Genomic DNA, 24,374 nt, shown 5'->3' with positions numbered 1-24,374 from the left:
AAGTGTACTTGCTGGATTGTTTAAACACAAGTAAGACAACAGCACAGAATCATCATCAGGAAGATAATGAGGCTGTCACAGCACAAAATGTTCTTTGTTTTTACAGGTTCTATTAGTTAATGTATCAGAATTCTCTAAATGCCACTTTTGCTTATTAAGTGGTTTTGAGAGCACATGAAAACATACAGTTTATTCTTGAATGCAGCATTTCTGAGATTCTTGGTAAATGTGATTCTGAAGGAGTATTTAAAAAAAAACAACCATTAGACACTTCTGCCCATGTAACATCCAGATGCAAATGAAGATATTTTCCAAAACTGGTTTTCCTATTTGTACAGTCTCTTATTGAATCAGAAAATTTGCCCTTAAATTTTGGTTTTACTCACTGGAATTAAATGAGATGGCAAATATGATATTGGTTTAAAAAACAACAAAGGAAGCCTACTATTATTGTGTTATTTTTATATTATAAATCAGATTTAACTATTAATAAATTCAAACCACATTTTCTAGTACATTTCTTAAAACAATCTATTTCCACAATGTAATTTTGACATAAATCTCAGATTTTCTAATGCATATAGTTGGTAGGAAATCAGTAAACATAAGCTTGTTTCAACATGGGCTGAAATGACTTAAAAAATTAAGTCAACGTCATTTCCCCCCAAAATGTATTGGTCATTCTTACCCCTAGGTGTTTGCTGACTCTTCTCCCTGCCCTCCATCCCCACCTGCCTCCCCCATGCAATATGCTACTTTTCAGCTCTATTCTCAAAACCATTAAGTTCCATCACTTTTGTGATGGCTCTCTTCACCACTGCAGGTTTTCGTCATCTCCCTCTTTCATCATCTCCTCTAGGAAAACTCTTACAGTTTTTCCTGTACCAATAGTTCACAAACTATCGGTCTCCCCTTGAAGCTTCGTTAAATCACATCATTGGGCTTCACCCTCTGAGTTTCTAATCCAGAAAGTCTGGGGTGAGGCCCGAGAAAAATGTATGAAGTATTCTCAGGTGATGTCAGTGATATTGGCTCACAGACCACCATTTGAGAATCATATTTATATAAATCACCTGTGTTGTATTGTTTAGTCCCAGGTGAATACATTTAAAGATAAAATGTGCTTTTAAATGTTTATTTAGTTTTCTGATCAATAATTAAATATGAACCTAAGCTAACATTTCATCTCAGTGCTTGGCAAAAAAAGGCAAACCAAGTTAGACTTTTGTTGAATTTCCATCCTATTGCACAGGGAAAGAATCTTTAAAAGATTCCATATTTTTAGGCTTTGAAGAAACATCAAACAGCTTTCACTTCTTCTATTTGCACTGTCCAAAATACATAAAAAATCTTTGAAATATGGACTAGATCCTATATTTGAAATATAATGGAGCCATTTTTATAAAATAATAATCTTTTGCCTAAACTTGATGAGGCCTGTTACTATTTAAAATATTAGATCAGCCCCAAGAGTAGGTTGTGTCTGCATTACAGAGACCTTTGAACTTTAAGCTTTCTGCAGTATTCTTTAAAAATTAGAACTAAGCAGGACATGGAATATAGAACTTTCCATAGATTATAGAGCAAAAAGAAGCTAATACCTATTTGAGTAATTTAGAATTTCTACCTATTTTTAAAATTGTGATGATTTAACGATTTTAAGATTTGAGAGTAATAATTTTCAGGGAATTTCAGTATCTCATAAAATGTTGAAATGTGTAAAATATAAGCATTCCTTAAAAACTGACCTTGGATTCATAAGACTAGCATCTTATGGTCACAACCCCCTAGGGAAGCTTCAAGAAAGTGTGTGTGTGTGTGTGTGTCTGTGTGTGTGTGTGTGTGTGTGTGTGTATATGTGTATATATATATATGTATATATATACATATATATAGCTTGCTGGTCACTGGGTAGATTTATGAACTACTCATCTAATATCTGGAATTCCAATTAGTCTACTATCTTGTACTTACTTAAACATTAAGAATTGTTGATCTTATAAAATTCAGTACATTTTACAAAGGTATTATCAGTGGCTTTTTCCAGTATAGAAAGATGAGAAGTTCTGATAAGCTCTGTCGCTGTAGGTTAACTATGAAAATAGCCCGAACAAAAGTGCCTCTGTCAATTTTCGTTTTGTGAACTCCTGGACTTAAGTATACATCAGGCAGCTTTTTTTTTTTTAAGCAAAGTTTAGAAAAGATTTTAAATTGGATAGCTTTAACACCAGCAGTAATCACAAGTATAACAGACAGCCTTCAGAGATCTCTCTGTAAGTGCTTACTTTTGTTTTATAGGTCTCGGGAACTGACCATATCCTGTTCCCAGAATACTGAATTTGATCATATTAACCAAAGAAAGACTTAGTGTTCTCTATTGAGCTTTTTTAAGGGTTGGTTTTTGCCTCAGCATATCCTTCATATGTTTACATTCTGTTTTCAGGAAAATTCATAGTTGAAAATTGAACTGGTATGCTTTTTTAAAGTGGTAATATTCATTTATAAAAGTTAGCAATATGTTCTGCTTTCCATTTCAAATATGTGTGCATTATCACAAGGTGATTACTGAGTAAGAAGACAGTGATTGCCATTAGTAATGCATTGTCTTCCTCGATGTGTTTATTATTCTTTAAAGTAAAATTAAAATACTAATTTCTTTCTAAATGCTTATTGTGGGAACACTGTAAGTTTAATTTATTAACATATGTATCTTTAGCTAAGTTTATCTGAATAAAGCATCAATGAAATCTATAGCTTGAGGCTCTTTTTGCAAGTATTAACTGGTCATCTTAAAATCATCTAATTGTATATATTGATGAGTTTATAGTACAGTTCTGGGAAGATACGCATTTTGATCAGAGCTTCTTAACCTGGAATCTATGGTTTATAAAGGTTCGTAGGGGATTTCATGGAGGAAGTTCACATTTGGAACTATGAAGGTAGAAAATCAACTCTCTAAAACTGTATATGTAATTGTGTGGGCAGTTGCATGGGTGTGTGTCTGCCTGTATGCTTGTGCCTATGTGTTTGGGATAACTATCAAAGGATCTAGAATCCAAAAGGATTCCTGGTTTAGGGTATCATGCAGAACTTCCTAAGAAAAATTACCAGAACCAATAACACTTTAAAAAAATTGAGTTTTTACACAATCATCATTATTGTTTTCTAATACTAAATGAAATTTGGAATCTCCTAACTTGACAGAGTAGATTACATGTAGTGCAATTTAGTTTCAAAAGAAACATTTGTGGGGTGCCTGGATGGCTCAGTCGTTAAGCGTCTGCCTTTGGCTCAGGGCGCGATCCCAGGGTCCTGGGATGGAGCCCCGCATCGGGCTCCCTGCTCCACTGGGAGCCTGCTTCTTCCTCTCCCACTCCCCCTGCTTGTGTTCCCTCTCTCGCTGGCTGTGTCTCTCTCTGTCAAATAAATAAAATCCTTAAAAAAAAAAAGTACAAAAGAAACATTTGTGATAAAATATATTTTTTACCCATTTATTAAAGAATTTAAGGAATGACCAAATAATACAGCTTTTTTGAATTGAGATATGACATATAATATTTTATTAGTTTCAGTTGTACAATGTAATGTCTCAATATTTATTATATATAATGTGAAATGATCACAGTAAGTCCTGTTAACATCCATCACCACACATAGTGACAAAGCTAATTTTTTTTCTTGTGATGAGAACTTTCTAGATCTACTTTCTTAACAACTTTCAGATACACAAACAGTATTTTTAATGGTAGTCACCATGCTGCACATCATATATCCAGGACCTATTTATTTTATAACTGGACATTTGCCCACCTTTTCCTATTTCAGCCAAATAATATGGCTTTCAAGATATTTTTCAAACTTTGTTTTGCCTTGCCCATTTGATAGTTAGAGAAACAGTGCATTATTAGAAGAATGTGATCATCTTAAAACTTGTTCAGCACTAAAGCACTTTATGTATGTATCTGTAGTTCATGATATGCTACCTCTGTGCAATACCAAGATTCATGAACTTGCATTAGTGAGAATCTAGTTATAGTCCAAACTTTTTGCACTATTTTTTTTTCTAAGTTCAAAACTTTGTTGTATTAGAAAGGATGCTAGAGATTCCCACACATTTTATAAAGATAGACTAAGGAGCACCTGGCTGACTCAGTGTGGAATGTGCGATGTACAACCCTTGATCTCAGGGTTGTGGGTTTGAGGCCCATATTGAGTGTAGAGATTGCTTAAAAATAAAATCTTTAAAATAAGAAAAGATAGATTAAAAAATCATAAATGACTGAGCATCATTATTTTGAATAGTCACTTAGAGATCAAATCTATGTGTTTGGTTTAGATAATTATTTCAATTTTAAGGATCTTTACTTTTAATATGGCATAAACCAGTGGATATTTAGATGTAGACAGCTTTATAAGTCTAGAATATATTTGGATTAGTTAATTGCAATGAATTTATATACCTTTTTCCTTTAGGAGTTGGACATATTGGGGCAAAACCATCTCATTTTCATAATTACTAAGCAGATGACAGTATATCTTGTTCACCCATAATATTGACATAGACATACTTAGGTATTTGTTGTTGTTGTTGTTAAGATTTTATTTATTTATTTGAGAGAGAGAGAGCTCAAGCTAGGGGAGAGGGAGAAGCAGAATCTCTGCTGAGTAGGGAGCCTGATGCAGGGCTCAATCCCAGGACCCTGGGATCACAACTGAGCTGAAGGCAGACGCTTAACTGACTGAACCACCCAGGTTGTTGTTTTTAAAGAGAGGTGAGATTAGCACTGTGGTTCAGGGCTCTGGTGCCCAACAGGTTGCAGTTGATTATCTACTCTTTTATTAATCATACAATCTCAGGCATTTTCTTCACTCCATGTCCCTCAGTTTCTCCAGCTACGAAGTGCAAATCATAAGTAGGCTTGCCAGGAGAATTAACAGAATTAATGCGTATAGCACACTTTAAACAGTGCCTGACAAAAAGTAAATATTCAGTAAATATTGGCTATTATTCTTACCAATTATAGTTGGATAGACAGACTATTAAATGTAATGTTCTTGCTACCTCGTATTAATTTAACTTAAGTTTATAGGACTGAAAAGTAAATATGGTAATGTATTTCTTGAGGCCAGAAGTCAAGGATGAAATGTCATTTGGACAATGAAAGGAACATATATTTCTGGTTGAGTCGCATATAACCTCTTTTTTCAAATGAATTAATTCTCCTTAATCACCATGTTACCTAAAGTAAAACTTGAATATTGATGTTGAAATATGTCTCTCAAAGTGCTCATAGCAAAGTGCTATATTTAGAATGAATTAACAAGAATGCATTTTTTTGTTTCAATTTTTAATTTAAACTCTAGTTAGTTAGCATATAGTGCAATAGTAGTTTCAGGAGTAGAATTTAATGATTCATCACTTATATATAACACTTTATCACAAGTGCCCTTTTTAATACCCATCACCCATTTAGCAGCCCCCCCCCAGCAACCTTCAGTTTGTTCTGTATAGTAGAGAGTTCATTTTATGGTTTGCCTTTCTCTCCCCCCCCCATGTTCATCTGTTTCATTTCTTAAATTCTACATATCAGTGAAATCATATGGTGTTTGTCTTCCTCTGACGTATTTTGCTTAGCATAATGTACTCTAACTCCATCCACTTCATTGCAAATGGCAAGATTTCATTCTTTTTGATGGCTGAGTAATATTCCATTTTATATATCTACCACATCTTCTTTATCCATTCATTAGTTGATGGACATTTGGGCTCTTTCCATAGTTCCATAGTTTGGCTATTGTTGATAATGCTGCTATAAACATTGGGGTGCATGTGCCCCTTGACTCAGTATTTTTGTATTCTTTGGGTAAATACCTGGTAGTGCAATTGCTGGGTCATAGGGTAGTTCTATTTTTTAACTTTTTGAAGAACCTCCATACTGTTTTCCAGAGTGGCTTCTCCCAGTTTAAGAATTCATTTTTTAAAAAGTTACTTAAATAAAGATAGATACACTAGGCAGATCCTTTCCTTTGTGTTATGGTTGCAAAGGTGACAAAGGGGGAAAGGATTAAGTAAAACTTTTTCAACTGTAACAAAGGAAGATTACCAATTTTGTTCTAGAAGTTTAGAACCTTTTTTTTATCATTAGACCTTAGAAATCAAATATCAGAGGTGTGAGAGCTCTATGGCAAAATACTGAAGCTTGCCTTTAGCATTCACAAAAACTTGATGAAATATATTTTGCTGGTTTGGACCACTAATACTTCTGGTAGTAGACTCTCTGGATGTTCACCTACCAGCAAGTGAAGATTGTTGTAGATATGGTAAATGTAATCCCAGGGAAGAAACTGAAAACTGTAGGACTCTCTTGACTGAAGACTGTGCCAGCGCTCTTTAACAAGCTCTTCACCATGCAAATGAACAATGGAGTCCCACACTGGAACATCTGTTAACTACATAAACCTGTTAAAGAGATTAACAATGCTAGAGGCTGAAATGTAATCAGACAGGTGAAATAGCGATAAGATACAATATTTGTGCATGAAATTGCAGTGATAATTAATTTTTAATACTGTTGTGGTAACTGAGTTTAGAATACATGTGAAATGATGTTAAACTCTTTAAAATATGTCCTTGTCTTTTGCAAGGTGTAGAAAATTAGAGACATGCAAGATGGGATGTTATTTTATCTTACTTGATTTTGAAATATTTTCTGATATTTTAATAGATGTGGTTGTGTACAATTTGGGTGTCTTTCCCTCTCCTGAAGATGCTGTAGAAAGATATATGTAATTTCCAATTATGGAAAATGAAGTTCAGCTGCCATATTTTTGTTTGTTAAGTTTCTCATCATATAATGTGAAAACAGAGTAGTATAGAATAGAAATGTTCAAAGTGAAGCTAACATTGGGTTTTTCTGCTTTGACCCTGGAAATAGTGAGAAGAAAGATCTGTGGAAAATGAATAAAGAGATTTTGCTATATTCTGGTTTGAACATGAAACTGAGCTAATGTGTATTATGGGCCATTCATAAAAACATTCCTTAGTTTACTGAATGGATTTGTGATTGCTCTTGTCAGGGATGTGTGTGTGCGTGTGTGTGTGTGTTTATGGGTTTGCTTGTATTTATGTGTGGGTTTTAAATAAATAATTCTAGAAGTGTACCTTCACTTAGCCTGCAGGGGTTTGTAATGATTACATTATGCATATTTATTTCTAAATCCAAGTACATTATAAGCTAAGATTCATCTTTGAATGTATTGTCTCAGAATATTCATTCAAGACATAGTAATGTTTTTTGCATATTCTGTAATGTTTATAAGAAATGGAAACCATTTTGGGTGTAGAATTATAATTTTGAAGATTCTGTTTGCACACATTTTTTACTTTGACTTTTTCCACATTGCTTAGCGCCACCCAACAAAATGACACTTGCACCATAGCTAATGTCCTTGTATTCACTATTATCCACTAACAAAAAATCATATGAACAGATTATGATTATGTTTATGTTGACATCTCTATTTTTAAAAATTAAAATGACAGTTTTATCAAGTATTTTTAGTGTATTTTTAAACTAGTCAAATATATTAGAAATAATCTTAAAAACATTAGCTATCAAATCAGTGTGATCTGGCATTAGGAGATCCTATGAACACATCTTAGAGAAGAAATGTATAAACAGGGATATAACCTATTATCCTGAATATTAGATGTGCATACATTCAATATATTTTGATGGAAACTTTTAATACTGTAGAATTAAGAAATAGAGAGAGACTAACTTCCCTAAAGATCTTAGGATACAATTTTATTTATTTTTTAAAGATTTTATTTATTTATTTACTTTTTTGTGAAAGAGCTTGAGGGAGAACACAGGCATGGGGGGGAGGGGCAGAGGGAGAAGCAGACTCTCCGTCGAGCAGGGAACCTGATACAGGACTCAATCCCAGGACTCTGGAATCATGAGCCGAAGGCAGGTAGGTGCTTAATCAACTGAGCCACCCAGGCACCCAGGATACAATTTTATTTTTAAAAAGAGATCTGCTTTGTGGGAAGTCAAAGAATTATGGAAGTAAGAGATTATAAAAATAAAACCTTTAAGTAAGAAAATTATTTTTTTTTATCATTTCAGTATCACTCCTTTCACAGATGCCTGAAAAATCAATTTAGTGCCTTTTATACAAAGGATACCCCAAATTTTAGATGGCTAGAGTTAGTTGAGAAATTATGGGGAAAATAATGACAAAAAGAACACCACATGTGTGTTTAAATTTTAGAATTATATTATAAATTCTTTTCATACACATATGCAATTATGAAGAGGGAAAGATTGCAAGAAACTTTATTTTATAGGGCATGTGAGGTTTAAAGTTCAAAATCTGGAAGAATATTGACAGAAACAATGCTTGGGGTAATGGATGGAATTGGAAATATCTTTGGCATAAGCAGAAATAAACTTTCAATATTCCTATCTGATGTCAAAATAACCTGTGTGGCTGATGCTTTCTTAAAAGCATGAGAGGGAGGTGGAGAACTAAAAACGGACCCTGCTTTAATTAGGAGCAACCATCAAGAAGAGGCAGCTATTTAAAATGAAAAGTGAAGTGCATAATGTTACTTGTTTAAATATTACAATATCATGAGCAAGTTTAAGCCAGATGACTGGTGCATTTAATGTCCATAGGAAAATCTAAGACTTTCAAAAAAAACCAGAAGAATACATCTGATCGATATAGGCTTTGTATAAGGCTTTATTGCCATTTGTTCTCAGTCTAATGGAGAGAGTCTCCATATTTTTATTTCTTCTATGAATTGATCTTTGACTCACTCTGTGCCAGCCTGTAAAGTTAATGCATCTTTCTTTTTTAAATTCCTTTATTTATCTTTCTCTTGCAGAGTGACATTTCACTTTTTCATGTTTTAGCTAAATAAGCCACATCAGCAATTAAAAAAAAAATTCGCTGAATTTTAAATGATTTTTTTTCCTTTGCTTTCTTTTCAGGAAGTTGATGGCAATAAAGTTATGTCTTCATTTGCCCCACACAACTCATCTACCTCACCTCAGAAGGCAGAAGAAGGTGGGAGGCAGAGTGGTGAGTCCTTGTCGAGCACGGCCCTAGGAACTCCCGAACGGCGCAAAGGCAGCTTAGCTGACGTTGTTGACACCTTGAAGCAGAGGAAAATGGAAGAGCTCATCAAAAATGAGCCAGAAGGTAAAGGCTAGAAAAGGGAACGAAATGGTTGCCATCTCCTGATTTTAATAGTCGGATTTTAACTTCTAGTTCTATTCTTTGACTTACACTCAAAGTTAAATTGGACAAAATGGAAACCTAATGCTATGAAGTTGGATAGATTTTTTTTTCAGAAACATTTCAATATGTCTGTCCCGATTTTTTTAATCATTAATTTCTGTAGTGATGTCTTCCTCATTTTCACACATGGGTAAGTTGTGGTTGAGTAAAACTTAAGGATTCAAGAATAGAATGTGAAAGCGGAGCCCAAAATAGGCACCACCTACATCCCAAATATCTGCAGGCTAGTTTGTTCATCTCCAGTTTTTGTCCCCAAGGCCATTTGACAACTTTAATAAATTGTATAACTTTATTTATACATGAATGCATCTTGCGCTACCTAAATTCGGTCTGTTTCTTGTATAGTCCAAAATTAATATGGTTAGGCCTATTCTATATTTAAAAATTATTGATTCTCTAATTCTGTTAGCCATGTGAAGTTCCCATTTTGTTTGACTGTCAGGATGCCTTTTAAGATTTCATCTTCTAAACTTCTTCAGTAGTTACTGATAGTAGTCTATAGGTAACATGCACATGAAATACTGTTAAAAGCAAAGCAAACAAACAGGGGCGCCTGGGTGGCTCAGTTGGTTAAGCGTCTGCCTTGGGCTCAGGTCATGATCCTCAGGGTCCTGGAATCCAGCCCCATATCGGGCTCTCTACTCAGCAGGGAGTCAGCTTCTCCCTCTCCCTCTGTGCTCTTTCTCTCTCTCAAATAAATAAATAAAAATATTTAAAAAAATAAAGCAAACAACTGATGCCAATTATAGAATGTATGCATAACTGATAGTCACCCTTTATGTTACAGATGTTTCCTACTTCCTACTTAAACCTGTATTCTTCCTAAGTTTGGATGCCACATTGCACATAAGAACATGCCTCCTATTTAAAAGTCAGATGAAAATTTAAAACAAACAAACAAAAAATAGTGACATAAAAAGACATATTTTACACCAAAAATGTACTGCATCTATACTATGTAATACTGGGTTGGGCTCATTTCTAGTCTGTTGTTAGGACACTAGCAAATTATGAGTATATATGGCACAAAATGTATGTTAACCAGTATATTTGGGAGTCATATGGTAATTAAATATTTCTGGGTCCCTACCAGATGCATAGCTGGGACATGGATTTTAGTTATAATTTATGTAATTCACATGATCTTACAGTTGGAAAGAATTTTAGAGATAATCTAGTCAGCCAAAGACTTTTGGCTTCCATCCATGTGGAGATAAAAATGGGGTTTTGAGGAGGACCTAGACAATTTTTTTAATGTGCTGGAATTCTTCTTGATATTAAAAATACTATCTTCTTATTTAAGAATTGTTTAAAAAACCATAAAAATTGAAAGGAAAATAAAAATTGCTTAAATTTGTAGCTTTCTGATATAGCAACTCTTAACCTTATGATGCATTTCTTTCTTGTGTACATATTCTGTTCATTTTGCATGATTAATTTTATGCTTTTAAAATTATTTTGTATCTTTTATATTGTCATACATTATCGTTAGCTAGAGTCCACAGTTTATTCATATTTCATTAGTCTTCACCAAGTGTGCTTTTCCGTTCTAGGATGCCATCAACGATAACATGCTACATTTAGTGGCCATGTCTCCTTGGGTTCCCTTTGGCTGTGACAATTTCTCAGACTGTTTTGTTTCCGATAACCTTGAAAGTTTTGAGAAATATTGTTCAGGTATATTGTAGAATGTCCCTCTATTGGGATTTATCTGATGGTTTTCTCTTGACTAAACTGGGGTTATAGGTTTGGGGAGGAAGATCACGAGGTTAAAGTACCTTTTTGTCACATCATATCAAGGGTACATACTTTCTATATGATTTATGAATTTGATGTTGACCTTGGTCACCTGGCTGGTACAGTGTTTGTCAGGGTTCTCCACTGTAAAGTTACTCCCTGCCCCCTTTCCATACCATACTCTTTGGAAGGAAGGTGCTGTGTGCAACCCACATTTAAGGAGTAGGGAGTTATGTTCACCCTCCTTTAAAGTAGAGTTTCTACATAATTTATTTGGAATTCTGCATGGGAGATTTATCTCTTCTCCATCATTTATTAATTTATTCAATCATTTATTTATATCAGTATGGACAGCATGGATATTTTATACTTTGACTTATAAACCAATTCTTTATTTTGTTGCTCAAATTGTTTCAGCTTAGGCCATTGGAAGCTCTTCCTATTGTCTTCTGTGTCATTTTGACATACCACTGTGATTGTGGGTAATTTGTTCCTGAGCACTTCTTACTTTCTGGCAGTGTAAGGTACCGTAGACTCGTGTTGTGTATTTCGTGCTCCGGTTCAAGTATCAGTCATTTCTCTAAGAAATCCTGGTTCATTTTATTGGAGAATGGTATTAGAAAGCTAGATATGGATACAAGGTGTGTTCTTTGCTCATAAGGCATCATTTCTTTTAGGACCTCTTACCTGACAAAATGAAGAAATATATGTGTGTGCTAACTTATATACATACATATCTATAAATATTTCTATGTCTAATTGTCTATATATTAAGCTAAAAATGAGTTCTTACTACTGTCTGCAACTGTAATCTATTTCCGCATGGATCATTCCAGCCTCATTCCTTGTTGATGTGTACATTCCCATCCCAACTGTGAGTAACCTAGATCGAACCATCCGCCATCCATCTACTTATTGTTCAATTCTAGTGTCTATGTATAATAGTATCAGAATTATTAACTGATAATACCATGGGAAACATCTTTATCAATAGGGTATAGTACTTGCGTGGAGTTCTTTTTGCCTTTAGTTTTACAGATTCCATTCTTTTCCAAAATTACTTAGGGAATTTTTCCTCCGCCCTATTCAGTGAGATTTTTCCATACATTTGTAATATGATCAAATTCTTTCTGTAGTTTTTTCTGGTATCTCTCAGAGTACCAAATTATCTTATAGAATCTTCTTACATAAGGGTTCAAACTACATGTTGTACATTTCTACATTTTTGGACAAATGCATATTGCCACTTATCCACCATTGCAGTATCATTCAGAACAGTTGTTTGATAACCTTTAAAATCCCCTGTGCTTCATTTACTCATCCCTCCTCCTTCCCTAGAATTCCAGGCAATCGTTGATCTTTCTACTATCTCTGTAGTTTTGCCTTTTCCAGAATGTCATAACATTAGCATCATACAGTATGTAGTCTTTCAAACTGGCTTCTTTAACATATCAATGTGCATTTAAGTTTCCTTCATGTCTCTTCATGGCTCATGTTTTTTAGTACTGAATAAAATCCCATTGTATGAAGGTATCACAGTTTGTTTATCCATTCAGCTATCAAAGGACATCTTAGTTGTTTCACATTTTTGGCTATTAAGAATAAAGCTTTTATGGGGCGCCTGGGTGGCTCAGTCGTTAAGCGTCTGCCTTCGGCTCAGGGCATGATCCTGGAGTTCTGGGATCGAGCCCCACGTCAGGCTCTTCCGCTAGGAGCCTGCTTCTTTCTCTCCCACTCCTCCTGCTTGTGTTCCCTCTCTTACTGGCTGTCTCTCTCTCTGTCAAATGAATAAATAAAATCTTTAAAAAAAAAGAATAAAGCTTTTATAAATATTTATGTGAAGGTTTTTGTATAGACATACGTTTCCTACTCAACTGGGTAAATACCTAGGAGTGTGGTTGCTGAAATGTATGGTAAGGTTATGCTTAGCTTTATAAAAAAACAAACAAAAAACAAAAAACCTGCTAAGTTGTCTTCCAAAGTGGCTGTGAGATTTTGCATTCCCAGCAGCAACGAATGTAAGTTCTTGTTGCTCCATATCCTCACCAGCATTTGATATTGTCAGTTCTTTGGATTTTATCCATTCAGACTGGTTTATAGTAGCATAGCATTGTTGTTTTAATTTGTAGTTCCTGATGACATAATGCGGAGCATCTTTTCATGTGTGTATTTACCATTTGTATATCTTCTTTGTGTCTGTTTACATCATTTGCTCATTTATTAATTGAGGGTTTTTTTAATTGTTGAGTTTTAAGAGTTTTTTGTGTATTTTGGTTGCAAGTCCTTTTTGAGGTATGCATTTTACAAATATTCTCTTTCAAGTTGGGGCTTGTATTTTTTTCTTTTAACACTTTCTTTTGCAAAGTTTTAATTTTAATAAAGTCCAACTTACCTTTTTTCTTGCATGATCATACTTTTGATGTTTTAGCTAAACAGGCATTGCCTGGCCCAAAGTCATTTAGATTTTCTCCGCTGTTATTTTCTAGAAGTTGTGTAATTTTGCATTTTACAATTTAGGTCTGTGATCTGTTTTGAGTTAATTTTTTTAAAGGTTTAAGTTCTGTGTCTAATTTGTGTTTTTGCATATAGATGTCCAGTTGTTCCAGCATCATTTGTTGAAAGGACTATCATATCTCCATTGAATTTCCTTTGTTCCTTTGTTAAAATTTGTCAAAATGGTTTCTTCATCTATTGATATGACATACATTTCTAAGTTTTTATTTTAAATTCCAGTTAGTTGACATATAGTGTAATACTAGTTTCAAGTGCACAATATAGTGATTCTATACTTTCATACAATACCTGGTGCTCATCCCAACAAGGGCCCTCCTTCATCCCCATCACCTACTTAACCCATCCCCCACCCACCTCTGCTCTGGTAACCATCAGTTTATTCCTTATAGTTAAGAGTCTGTTTCTTGGTTTGCCTCTCTCTTTTTTCCCCCTTTACTCATTAGTTTTATTTCTTATAGTCCACATATGAGTGAAATCATATGGCATTTGTCTTTCTCTGACTGACTTATTTTGCTTAACACAATACTCTCTAGCTCTTTCAGTGTGCTCATCTGATGAAATTTTTGAATGTTGAACCAACCTTGCAAACTGGGTAAATTCCACTTAGTTGTGGTTTATAATATATATAATACTGAATTCCATTTGCCAGTACTTCATTGAGGATTGTTGCATCTATCTATGTTCATGAGAGATATTGTTCTATAGTTGCTTTTTTTTAATGCAATGTTTTTATCTGATTTTTCTAGTAAGATAATGCTGGATTCTTAGAATGAGTTGGGAAGTGTTTCTCTCACATGTTATTGTTTAATTTTTTTTTATTATATTATGTTAGTCACCATACAGTATATCCCTGGTTTTTGATGTAAAGTTCGATGATTCATTAGTTGCGTGTAACACCCAGTGCACCATGCAATACATGCCCTCCTTATACCCATCACCAGCCCATCCCATTCCCCAACCCCCCACCCCTCTGAAGCCCTCAGATTGTTTCTCAGAGTCCGTAGTATCTCATGCTTCATTCCCCCTTCTGATTATCCCCCCCTTTCTTTATCCCTTTCTTCTCCTGCCAATCTTCCTAGTTCTTATGTTCCATAGATGAGAGAAACCATATGATAATTGTCTTTCTCTGCTTGACTTATTTCACTTAGCATTATCTCCTCCAGTGCCATCCATGTTGCAGCAAATGTTGAGAAATCATTCTTTTTGATAGCTGAGTAATATTCCATTGTATATATGGACCACATCTTCTTTTTTTTCCTTTTTCTTTTTAAAAATTTTTATTATTTATTTTAGAGAGAAAGAGAGTTGCGGGTAGGAGCAGAGGGAGTGGGAGAGAGAGAATCATCAAACAGACTCCAGCTAAGTGCAGAGCCTGATGCAGGGCTCAATCTCACCACCCTGAGACTGAGCCAAAACCAACAGTCAGATGCTTAACTGACTGTGCCATGCAGGCTCCCCTATAATGGAAATGCTTTTTTATTTTATTTTATTTTATTTTATTTTATTTTATTTTATTTTATTTATTTATTTATTTTTATGTAAAGTTCGATGATTCATTAGTTGCGTATAACACCCAGTGCACCATGCAATATGTGCCCTCCTTACTACCCATCACCAGCCTATCCCATTCCCCCACCCCCCTCCCCTCTGAAGCCCTCAGTTTGTTTCTCAGTTGTGATCAAGAGCTAAGGTCTAGGAAGAATTATGACTCTAGTGCTATATACTGGATTACAAAGTAGTTTGGGTTTTTTCGGGGGGGGGAGTACCTTTAGATGATATTCTCCATAGAAATTTGGCATATGACCTTGGTATTTCTCCATTGTGTCATGTTGGCTTCCAGGCACTTGCAAAGACTCTTAATTTGGAGGTACATGACAGGACAGATCCAACTGAGAAACTTCCAAAAGGAAAGAAGACAGTAGGCAGTGCCTCCCATTTAGAGGTATTGGGACTTAGGAGAAAAGTATAATATCTAGCAACACGTACACAAGCAGAAGAGCAGAGACAGAGCATCCACAGAAGGAAGAGCTGACATGAAGAAACATCACTATTAAATGTGGACATTATCCTGTTTTTATTATTGTATTTCCCACAGCATTTTTTGTACTTTGCCTCCTACAGATATATTAAAAGCTCAGCTCAAGAGTGACTCGCTAATGAATAATATAAAGACATTGAGAAAATACAGAGATAGTCTTGATGGAAGACAGGAATATAAATTGAACATAGCTAACATGTAAAAGCCTGAGTTCCAGAAAGATACTTTATATACAAACAGAACCACTAAGATGCATTTATGTTTACATATACAAGATTCCTAGACATGTGCTTTGAGTACACAGAAGTGTAAATACGCTCACTTTTATTGATAAAGAAATTTGCCAGGGCAAGAATGTTTATTTAATGATTGCAACAATTGAGAGATAGGTCAAGCAGCAATTTATGTATTTCAATGAAGTGATGTTCTTAAGAAAAAATAGGGAAAAGCAGAAAATCATATCATAGGAAAACAATAGAATGTTGACAATAGTTTATTTAACTGCAAAGAGGAGGAAAAAATGGGGAAACACAACCAGGGAGATGTGTAAAAGTCCCAACAGGAAGTAGAAAGTTACATTGGCTTTAAATACTCCATTAATCATAGGGTATGGCTGGGCATAAGAATGGCCACCCAAACCTGACATCGTCTAAGCATTAGGACAGTGACACTGTATATAATACAAAAAAATGATCCTAGCTTTGTGACGTACTATAGCATCAAAAGAATAAAATAGGAATAAATTTAACAAAAGAACTGCGGAACTTAGAAACTACAAAACATGGTAACAGCTTTGTGATGAGAGTAGAAACATGGGATGAGGAGACCAGAGATAGGGTGAATGGAACTAAATGTTAAGCTCGCAAATATATGCCACAGAAAAATCCTTTCTTCCCCCAAGCTATTTTTTCCATTGTTTTTCAAAGGCCATTAAAATGAACAGCAGGTTGTAATGAAAATTTCATTAAGTCCCAGCTAAATCATTATGAGGGTGCCATATTCATGCCTTTGCTTCCTCTCATTGAGGGGGGAAAGCAGATTTCAGTAGAAAATCTTTATTATTTCCGACCTTATCCCTGCCAACAGCAAACTAACAAAAATTGAGAAGTTAGAAGAGAATGGTGTGTCATACAAAAGAAGGCCACTGAGGTGAAATGGTTAGAAAGAAAATTAGATTTGCTTATGAGTTGAAGAAAAAATCGTTCTCTTTTATTCCAGCTAGCTTGGTTTTTCAGGCAATTAAGATATTTCAAAAGTTATAAGTAGAAGAAGAATATATTAATGCATTTTTGTTTATATCTTTTTCTCCATCAGAATTGTTGCCTATCGTTATTCAAAAAGGTCTGGCATGAAAGCCTCATTCGTCCAGTATCTCTTAACCGACATGGAATGCCAAACTTCATAGTAAATTCACAGCTCAAAATATCCACCCTATGCAATGTAGTTACATTATACTGGTAATAACTAAGCTCTATCAGTTAGTCTTTTCAGAGGCTTAGAATAACAACAAGGTTTAATATTATAGTATGGGACATGTAATGCCTGCATCAAAACATTGATTAAATAATAATGTATTGGTGGGGGAAATGTAACATATATTAAGTGCATATCATGTGTTAACTGTAGTGTTACATAATTTATATGAAACACTTCATTTAATCTCTACATAAACCTTATAGCCAAGACTGCTATGTATAGCCGTCCCAATTTCAGGAAGTGCCACTCACATGAACTAAATATTCTTATTCTTATCATCTCCATTTTCAGATGAGAAAACATGATTAAATATGTCACAGCGTGACTAAGTGTCAGGGTCATTATTCAAGCTGAAGTCAACCTAAACTATAATCCATGCTGTTAACCACTAGTTATACTGTTTCTTCCAATTAGGAATTTTGCCAGTAATAGTTTAATGTTACTCTTTAGCCCATGTGTGCCTAAATTCCTTTGAAATATGAAACAATAAAGTAGTACTTTATAATTATCTGCCAGAGTAAGTTCCTGATGCCTCGGTGGTGATCAAATTTCCAGAAAGTTTTAATTGAAAATTAGCTCAGTTTGAACTGTTTTTGAGTTTAAAGTGCTAAAAGAAAATGCCTTGGAGAGTATCTTAATAAAAACTTGTTTTAGGTTTTATTATGTCTGGGAGCAAAATAGTTGTCGAATAATAGAAATTCAGAATTGGAATGAAATGTAGACACATTTAAGGAATCTCTCCTCATTTTTGAGTGAGACAGAGAGACAGAGAGAGACCCTAAGACTGACGGAGGCGGAAATATGCCTGAGATCCCACAACAGTCGGTGTTAAAGCCAAATGAGCATCCAGTCCACATTTTACAGGCACAGGTTCCTTTGTTTTCCTGTTCAGTTGCAACATACATTCAGACATTCTTTTTTTTTCTTTTTCTTGGTCTTTTAGAAATAATGTCACTACCTTAGTTTTGAAGAGTATTTCACTGTTCCTTAAATTTGATCCAATCTAAGGCAACCAAATATCTTAATTTACCTACTAAAGCCAAGATAGATAGGTATCCGCAAATGTCTTGAGTTCTCAAGTTCCAGTAGCTAGGGATGATCTATAAATATAGATCCGCATTCAAGTTTAGTGGTCAGACTCAGACCTTAACTTGATTTTCATTCAAACTTTGGGTCATTAACAGCACAGGTGAGAATAATTTTTACCTTGATGATACTTTAAATACCTCACTTAGAATTCTTTTAGATGCAAATATTATAGCGGGCCTCTTATTTTCACTTTTCTATATTAACATCAATGCTGTGTTCAGTGTCTCTTCGCAATGGCTATTTCAACTTATAGGGAAATTTACATATCTTTCTTCTAGAAACACAACAAACAAAATTCACTTTTCTTGATTCCCATCACCTCTATGTGTAGTTCTGTTCATCTCTCCAAGTCTCAGGTGCTAGAAAGAGTACTCACTGTTTTAACTTTGTCATCTTCTTAAGTACGGTTACTTGCCTCCATTGTTATCCTTACTCCACTGTGATATAATTGTCCATATATTTGTCAGTTTCATTCCCTGCATTAAACTCCTTAAAGGTGAGGGTAGTGCACATAGTAAATATTCAAAATATTTGTTGGAAGGATGCTTTTACTCCTGAACATTGCCCCATGGCTGTCTTGGGGATGGGAGAGCAAAGGATCTTAACAAAGATAGGACTCTTCTGCCAGATATTATGTGAGCTACTTCATTTAATCCTCAAAAACTCTGAGGTTAACATCAGACTTAGTAACTTTTTTTTTTTTTTGAAAGAGAGAGAGAGAATGGGAGGAGGGGCAGAGGGAGAGGAAGAGAGAATCTTAGGCAGGCTCCACTTTTGGCACGGAGCCCAGCACGGGGCTCGATCCCAGGACTCTGAGATCATGACCTGAACTGAAATCAAGAAGCAGACACTTAACCTCCTGAGCCACCCAGGAGCCCCCAGAAGTTCAGTACCTTGCTTATGGTCTTATTATATGGAGGAACTAGAATTGGAACAAAAGTGCTGTCCTCCACCAAATGACTTGGCATTGAATATAAGACCATATATAATTTGACTCAACTCCCTTTTTCCCTTACTGTTATTTTCACCACTTTTCTAAGGTACATATTCTTGTGCTATCTTATCAAACTGTATGCAGTTCTCTCAACACTGTATTTATAATACTACTCTGCTTTTTCGTACGTGGTTTCTTCTGCCTAGAGTGTCATTCCCTGTCTTAGCTACCCAGTGGATTGTTATTCACCTTTAAGACTCAATACCTTCTCTAAACACCCTTGTCAGAATTCGGCTTAGTCTACACTATTAGCACTAAGTCACCTGTATTAGTTCTTACCTCATTATCACTATTATTTACCTTCCTCCTATCTTCCACAGGAGTATGTGAATGAAGAGTCCTTAGCTTAATTACTTGTGCCTGTCTGTTTCTTAATAATGGGCTTGACATATAATAGGTGATTATTTAACTTAACTGTGTAGGACAGTTAACTACTAATTGACATGTTGTAGCCTTTGCTAACTAACACTCCCCTAAAAACTGAGGGTTTTTTTTTTTTTTTGCTTTATTTGTCTTTTCTTTCGGTTTTAACATTCTCCCTACTCAGACTCTTCCTTGACCTCCCTGTCTGTTTATCTCGTCATCCTGTCTTCTCCAAACTTCTCCTCATTATTTAATCTTTGAGATCATTATTTTCTGTTCTTTCTGTGACTTAGAGGTTAAAGTTTTGTCTTATGTCACAAAACTAGATGTTATAAAATCCAGGATAGAAAACTAAAATACACACAGAATGAAAACTTTATATTCACATTAATCTTTTAAATGGTTCTAATATTTCACATTTTTCTAAGGAAATATGTTGGCATTATCTATGCATTAGTGCCCATAGACAATAATACTCCCCCATTCCTGTAGGCAAAGTGAAAAGTGAATTGGATTGATCTATGAATAATTTTCCAAAATTCAAAGCTAAAACTGGTTCCTTAACAGTGTGTCAGCATAACGGAGACCAGCACCCTTTTTTAGGTGTGTAGACTTGGCATGGGAGAGAGAGTTCTTATTTCTTGTGATGGGCTCAAGAAGGGGGCAGCTTAATTTTGGATCCTCTGTTCCACAACCCTATTTTCCCCTCCCCACACATAATTCATGCTAGAGGTCTTTGGTGAAAGAAAAATGACTGATTCCTTTCAACACCTTCCTGTTCCCTCCAGTCTTCCAGCATGTTGCCTAAAGGGTAGAATTTCCAAACCCAGGATTCATGATGCATTTTTAAAATTTTAAATAAGAATTTCTTGCATAAAACTGAACTTTTATTTTAATTGTGAAAAAACATTATATTTTTTTTTTGCCTTTAAGTTGCTATAATGACTATGTTAATGTAATGAATATCTGCCTTCAGTTGGCAATGCTAACTGCCCTACTTTCATCAGAGGGTTGTTGAAGGAAACAAATGAGGTAATGCACATGAAAGTACTTTATGAATTATAACCAACTTGGAATTGTACCAGTTATTGTCATTATCACATCTTGGCTGGTTAGAAACATTAGTACTTTAGGCATGCTGGAAACATTATATAGTTTCCAGTGTTGCTTTCCCAGGCTGCTTTTATGTACTGAAAAAACAGTATTCAGATCTGCAAAATTCTGGAAATTTAGGATATGTAGTTGACAACAAAAACAACAAACTCAACCTTCATAAAACTCCTGGGATAGGTAGTTGCTTTGATTTTATTTATATAAATTTTCCTAAATAAAATGTGGTTAGGCCATTTTCTACCTCAAGAATTACTGTTCAAAAAGAAAGAAAGATTTTTCTAGATTGATATGGATGAAGTTGCAAACTGTGACCAATATGAAAGTAGGAGAGGCATTTTAACATGGCGTTTGTGGACTTATTATATTCTTATTTCTACAATAAATGTGAATGTGTGCTGAAGACAGATTCTAAGCGAGGGCTCCCTTGGCCAAAGTTTCATAATTTTCTAAGATTTTCGCCTTCTTTTATGTGGTGTATTTATTCTTCGTTTCCTCCCCCTTTATGCTTTTTTCTTTCCATTCCTTTTGTGTGTGCCTGTGTGCGTGTGTGTAGCCCTCCTTTCAGATCCCACATATGCTTGGTTTTATTTAGCATCTTATCTGTCCGTGTTCTTCCTTCTTAGAGTGTGACGCCCACACCTCCAAACTTGTTGTGCCGTGATGAGTGTACTCCTTGTGTGTAAGAAACTGCATTTATTTGTGAAATTTCATTTCTACTAGAACTAGACTTTGTCATTATTTACACAATTGGAACTCCTTTTTTCTGAACTTCAGAAAATCTTTGCTCACAATTTATATCACAAGACCCTGAAGGCACAACCTATTACTAAAATCACCCAGTGTTACTTTACATGAAGCAGTTCATTGCTTTTAGTACAGATTTCACAAAAAGAGTTTTCTTCTTGTGAGAACTAATCAAAAACAATGGGATGGGTAGGGAAAAGTGTATATTGTGACATACTTCAAGCCTTTAAGAGTCATCATAGACCATAGACCGTCAGTGGGTGAAGGAGATACTGAATTTTCATTCTCATTTTCTCTGTGTCTCTTTCTCTCTCCATCAGACACAGTGGGAAAGATTGTCTTCTTAGATGGATATCACCCTGACACTGTACAATGCTGTGCAAATTCTCAGTGGCAAATACAACAAAACAACAAAACACCTTTCATTCACTGCCATTTATAGCACTTGCAGGATTGGGTTGGACAGCTTTTAAGTTGGTAAATAGATGTTTGTGAAACAAAAAGTATATAAAAATTGTTGGTCATGAATTATCTTCTCTTTAAACTTTAAAATATGTATGGATATTGTTTTGTAATATATCATTTTGATATTTGCATCTGTCACATCTATTGAAAATAATTGACTTTAGTTGATTGCCCCTTCTGTGATACTTTACTTATGCTTTTTTTCCCCATCAGAAATAATTATGTTAATGCCCTTTTAACTTTTATTACAAATATGTTGACATATAGAACCATTAGATCCTCTACATGGGTATAAGGCTTTCCCCCTGTTTTAAGACTTATTCGAGGGGTCCAAAAGTAGATGTCATTAGCAGTATATTTTCGTCTGTGGTGTGCTGCAGCATTGCATGTAATCATTCTGTGCAAAAGACAGGCCCCTGGTACGTGATATTTGGCCTTGTGAACGTCCCTACAGGCACTGCATGTTTGGTATTTGAGTTTACATTATAAATCGCAATGCCTGTTCTTATAATTTAAATGTCTGTTGTTGAGCAACCCTTTAGAAATTAAATTGAAACATATTACATTAACAGACAAGTTGAAATAGAAATTCAGAATTGCCTCCTAATTTTACCAACTTTGTAATTACTATTTTTCCTGAGGAAATTATGGAGATTCACATTCCTAAATTCAAAATTCCAAAGCCTTCCATTAATTGGGCAAAAAAGAGGGCACTTTGAAATTCACGCTTGTTTTAAAACCACATTCGTTGAGGTGGGAAAAATAAAAAGTGAACGGACCGGGGGAAAAGCTTGCAGATACTTTAATTGGCAGAGGTTTGAGTTGCTTTTGTTTAGTTACTCACTGTCCTTTTGACAAAGTACATGTTGAAGAGGCTTTGTAAGTGCTGTTCCACTGAAGGACAAACAAGGGTACTTTTCAATTGAGCCCTTTTAAGTTTTGTTCCTCACACTCCCGCTGCTGTTGGAGGCTACTCCTAATGCATTGTGGCTATGTGTTCATCTGTGCAGTCTGTCACTGGAAAATGTCTCTTCTTGTTGAGCAAGCTAGAGTCTCACCTCCAGGCACCCTTTTCAAAGGCACCACTGTATGGAAATCGACACTCATAAAATGATGATAAAGGAAAGAGTTTATTTTTTAAAGGTCAGGACAAGAAGATGCCCTCGAATGCCACAGAGCCTATTTCTTCAGGAGTAAGTGTTTTAACTTTAGCACGGTTAGCCGAGTTTGAAGTCTTACAAGCTTGCAGCACTGAAGTGAAACTTGTTCACTGTCCTCTCCTTTCCAAGTGGTATCCATCATAGCGGTTTATCTTGATAGTTTTGATTTCATTAAGTGTTCTGGGAAATTAATTTATATTTTCTTGTGAGACCTTCTGACTTGGGTCATAGATAAAGGCTCAGGGATAACCTTTGGGGTCTTCTTTATATAAAGCAGTGGGTCCCTGAGCTGAGATCCAGGATGGTCTGTACAAGAAACCCATTTGGCCAAGAAAACTTCTATTTTTCTTTTTAATTAGAACTTGTACGTTTGTTAGTAATATGAAATGGTAATTAATATTATGTCCTTAACGTTCGTCTTTCTGAGAATAATCAAGCCAGCATTGTTTTTTCAGGTGTCCATTTGTCTGTGAACATAAGAGTTCTATTTGACTCCTGTTCATAGGTGGATTTGTCTACTAAGAGGACTCTTAGCCCAAATGTTTTTAATATTTTCTAAACCTTTCAGATAAATATGGGACCCCTGTTTTGCTTGACCTTAACTAAAACTGTCAGTTCCAGACTTTCAGTTTTAATACATGGATCACTTAAAAAAGACCCACTGACCCAGGCTGTACATTTAGAAATAAACATTAGGGGAATGTGCCAGCTCTCCTTGTTGCTTATGTGCCACGGCTTTTGGAGATATCATTTATTCAAGAGGGAAGAGCCAGCCACCTGTTTCTGAGCCCTCTTTTCCCTCACATTAAAGGTTCAGGCCCTTGCTGAATAGTAACACTCTAATCTGGGGAACAGACACTGCATTTTTCTGAAACTGATTTCTCAGACTCGGCTAGCTGGAGGATTTTCTGTATTTGCCCGCGTATGTGTTTTTCACTCAGCTACCCCTGAGGCACTTGTCACGACTGTGCATATTAAAATTAATCAGACCTCCTAGGCTTGTGTGGCTGTGTGTTTAACATGAAGAAGTGGATATCAAGCAAATGCCCTAATTAAATAGGCCTGCTTGGTTTTGTTCTAGTGGATGCTTGGTCTTTTTTTTTAATAGGAGTGGCTTACAGGGAAGGCACGGACAGCACTAGAGTCAGTGGAGAGCTCACTCAGAGTTTCCTTTGCCACCTGCTCCCAGAGTTCTGAGACCTCAAGGACTCCCAGTGTGCCTTTCTTAACTACCCTTAGTGTTGAAGACAAGTATGGCCAAGATGGCGAGGGAGCAGTGAGGCGAGGGCAAACCAGAATGAGCATATGACCTGGACATTTGGATTGATTAAGACAGTCCATCTTACATGATGATAAACTCTGGATACCA

At 35.4% G+C, this 24,374-nt stretch overlaps 1 protein-coding gene across 6 annotated transcripts in view; it reads left to right on the top strand.

Annotated features, from left to right (window-relative positions):
* The window catches only part of SOX5 (SRY-box transcription factor 5), a 957,215-nt gene that overhangs the window by 658,047 nt on the left and 274,794 nt on the right, over window positions 1–24,374 (top strand). For all 6 annotated transcript variants that reach the window (XM_040642245.1, XM_040642242.1, XM_040642244.1 and 3 more), the window contains one exon: window positions 9,003–9,213. In XM_040642245.1, the coding sequence (XP_040498179.1) occupies window positions 9,003–9,213 (211 nt within the window). The remainder of the gene's footprint in view (window positions 1–9,002; window positions 9,214–24,374) is intronic.

This window comes from Ursus maritimus, unplaced genomic scaffold (genome assembly GCF_017311325.1).
Source record: "Ursus maritimus isolate PB19 unplaced genomic scaffold, ASM1731132v1 scaffold_26, whole genome shotgun sequence".
NCBI lineage: Eukaryota > Metazoa > Chordata > Mammalia > Carnivora > Ursidae > Ursus > Ursus maritimus.
Note: the sequence above shows the minus strand (reverse complement) of the source record. Positions and strands in the feature narration are given on the sequence as shown.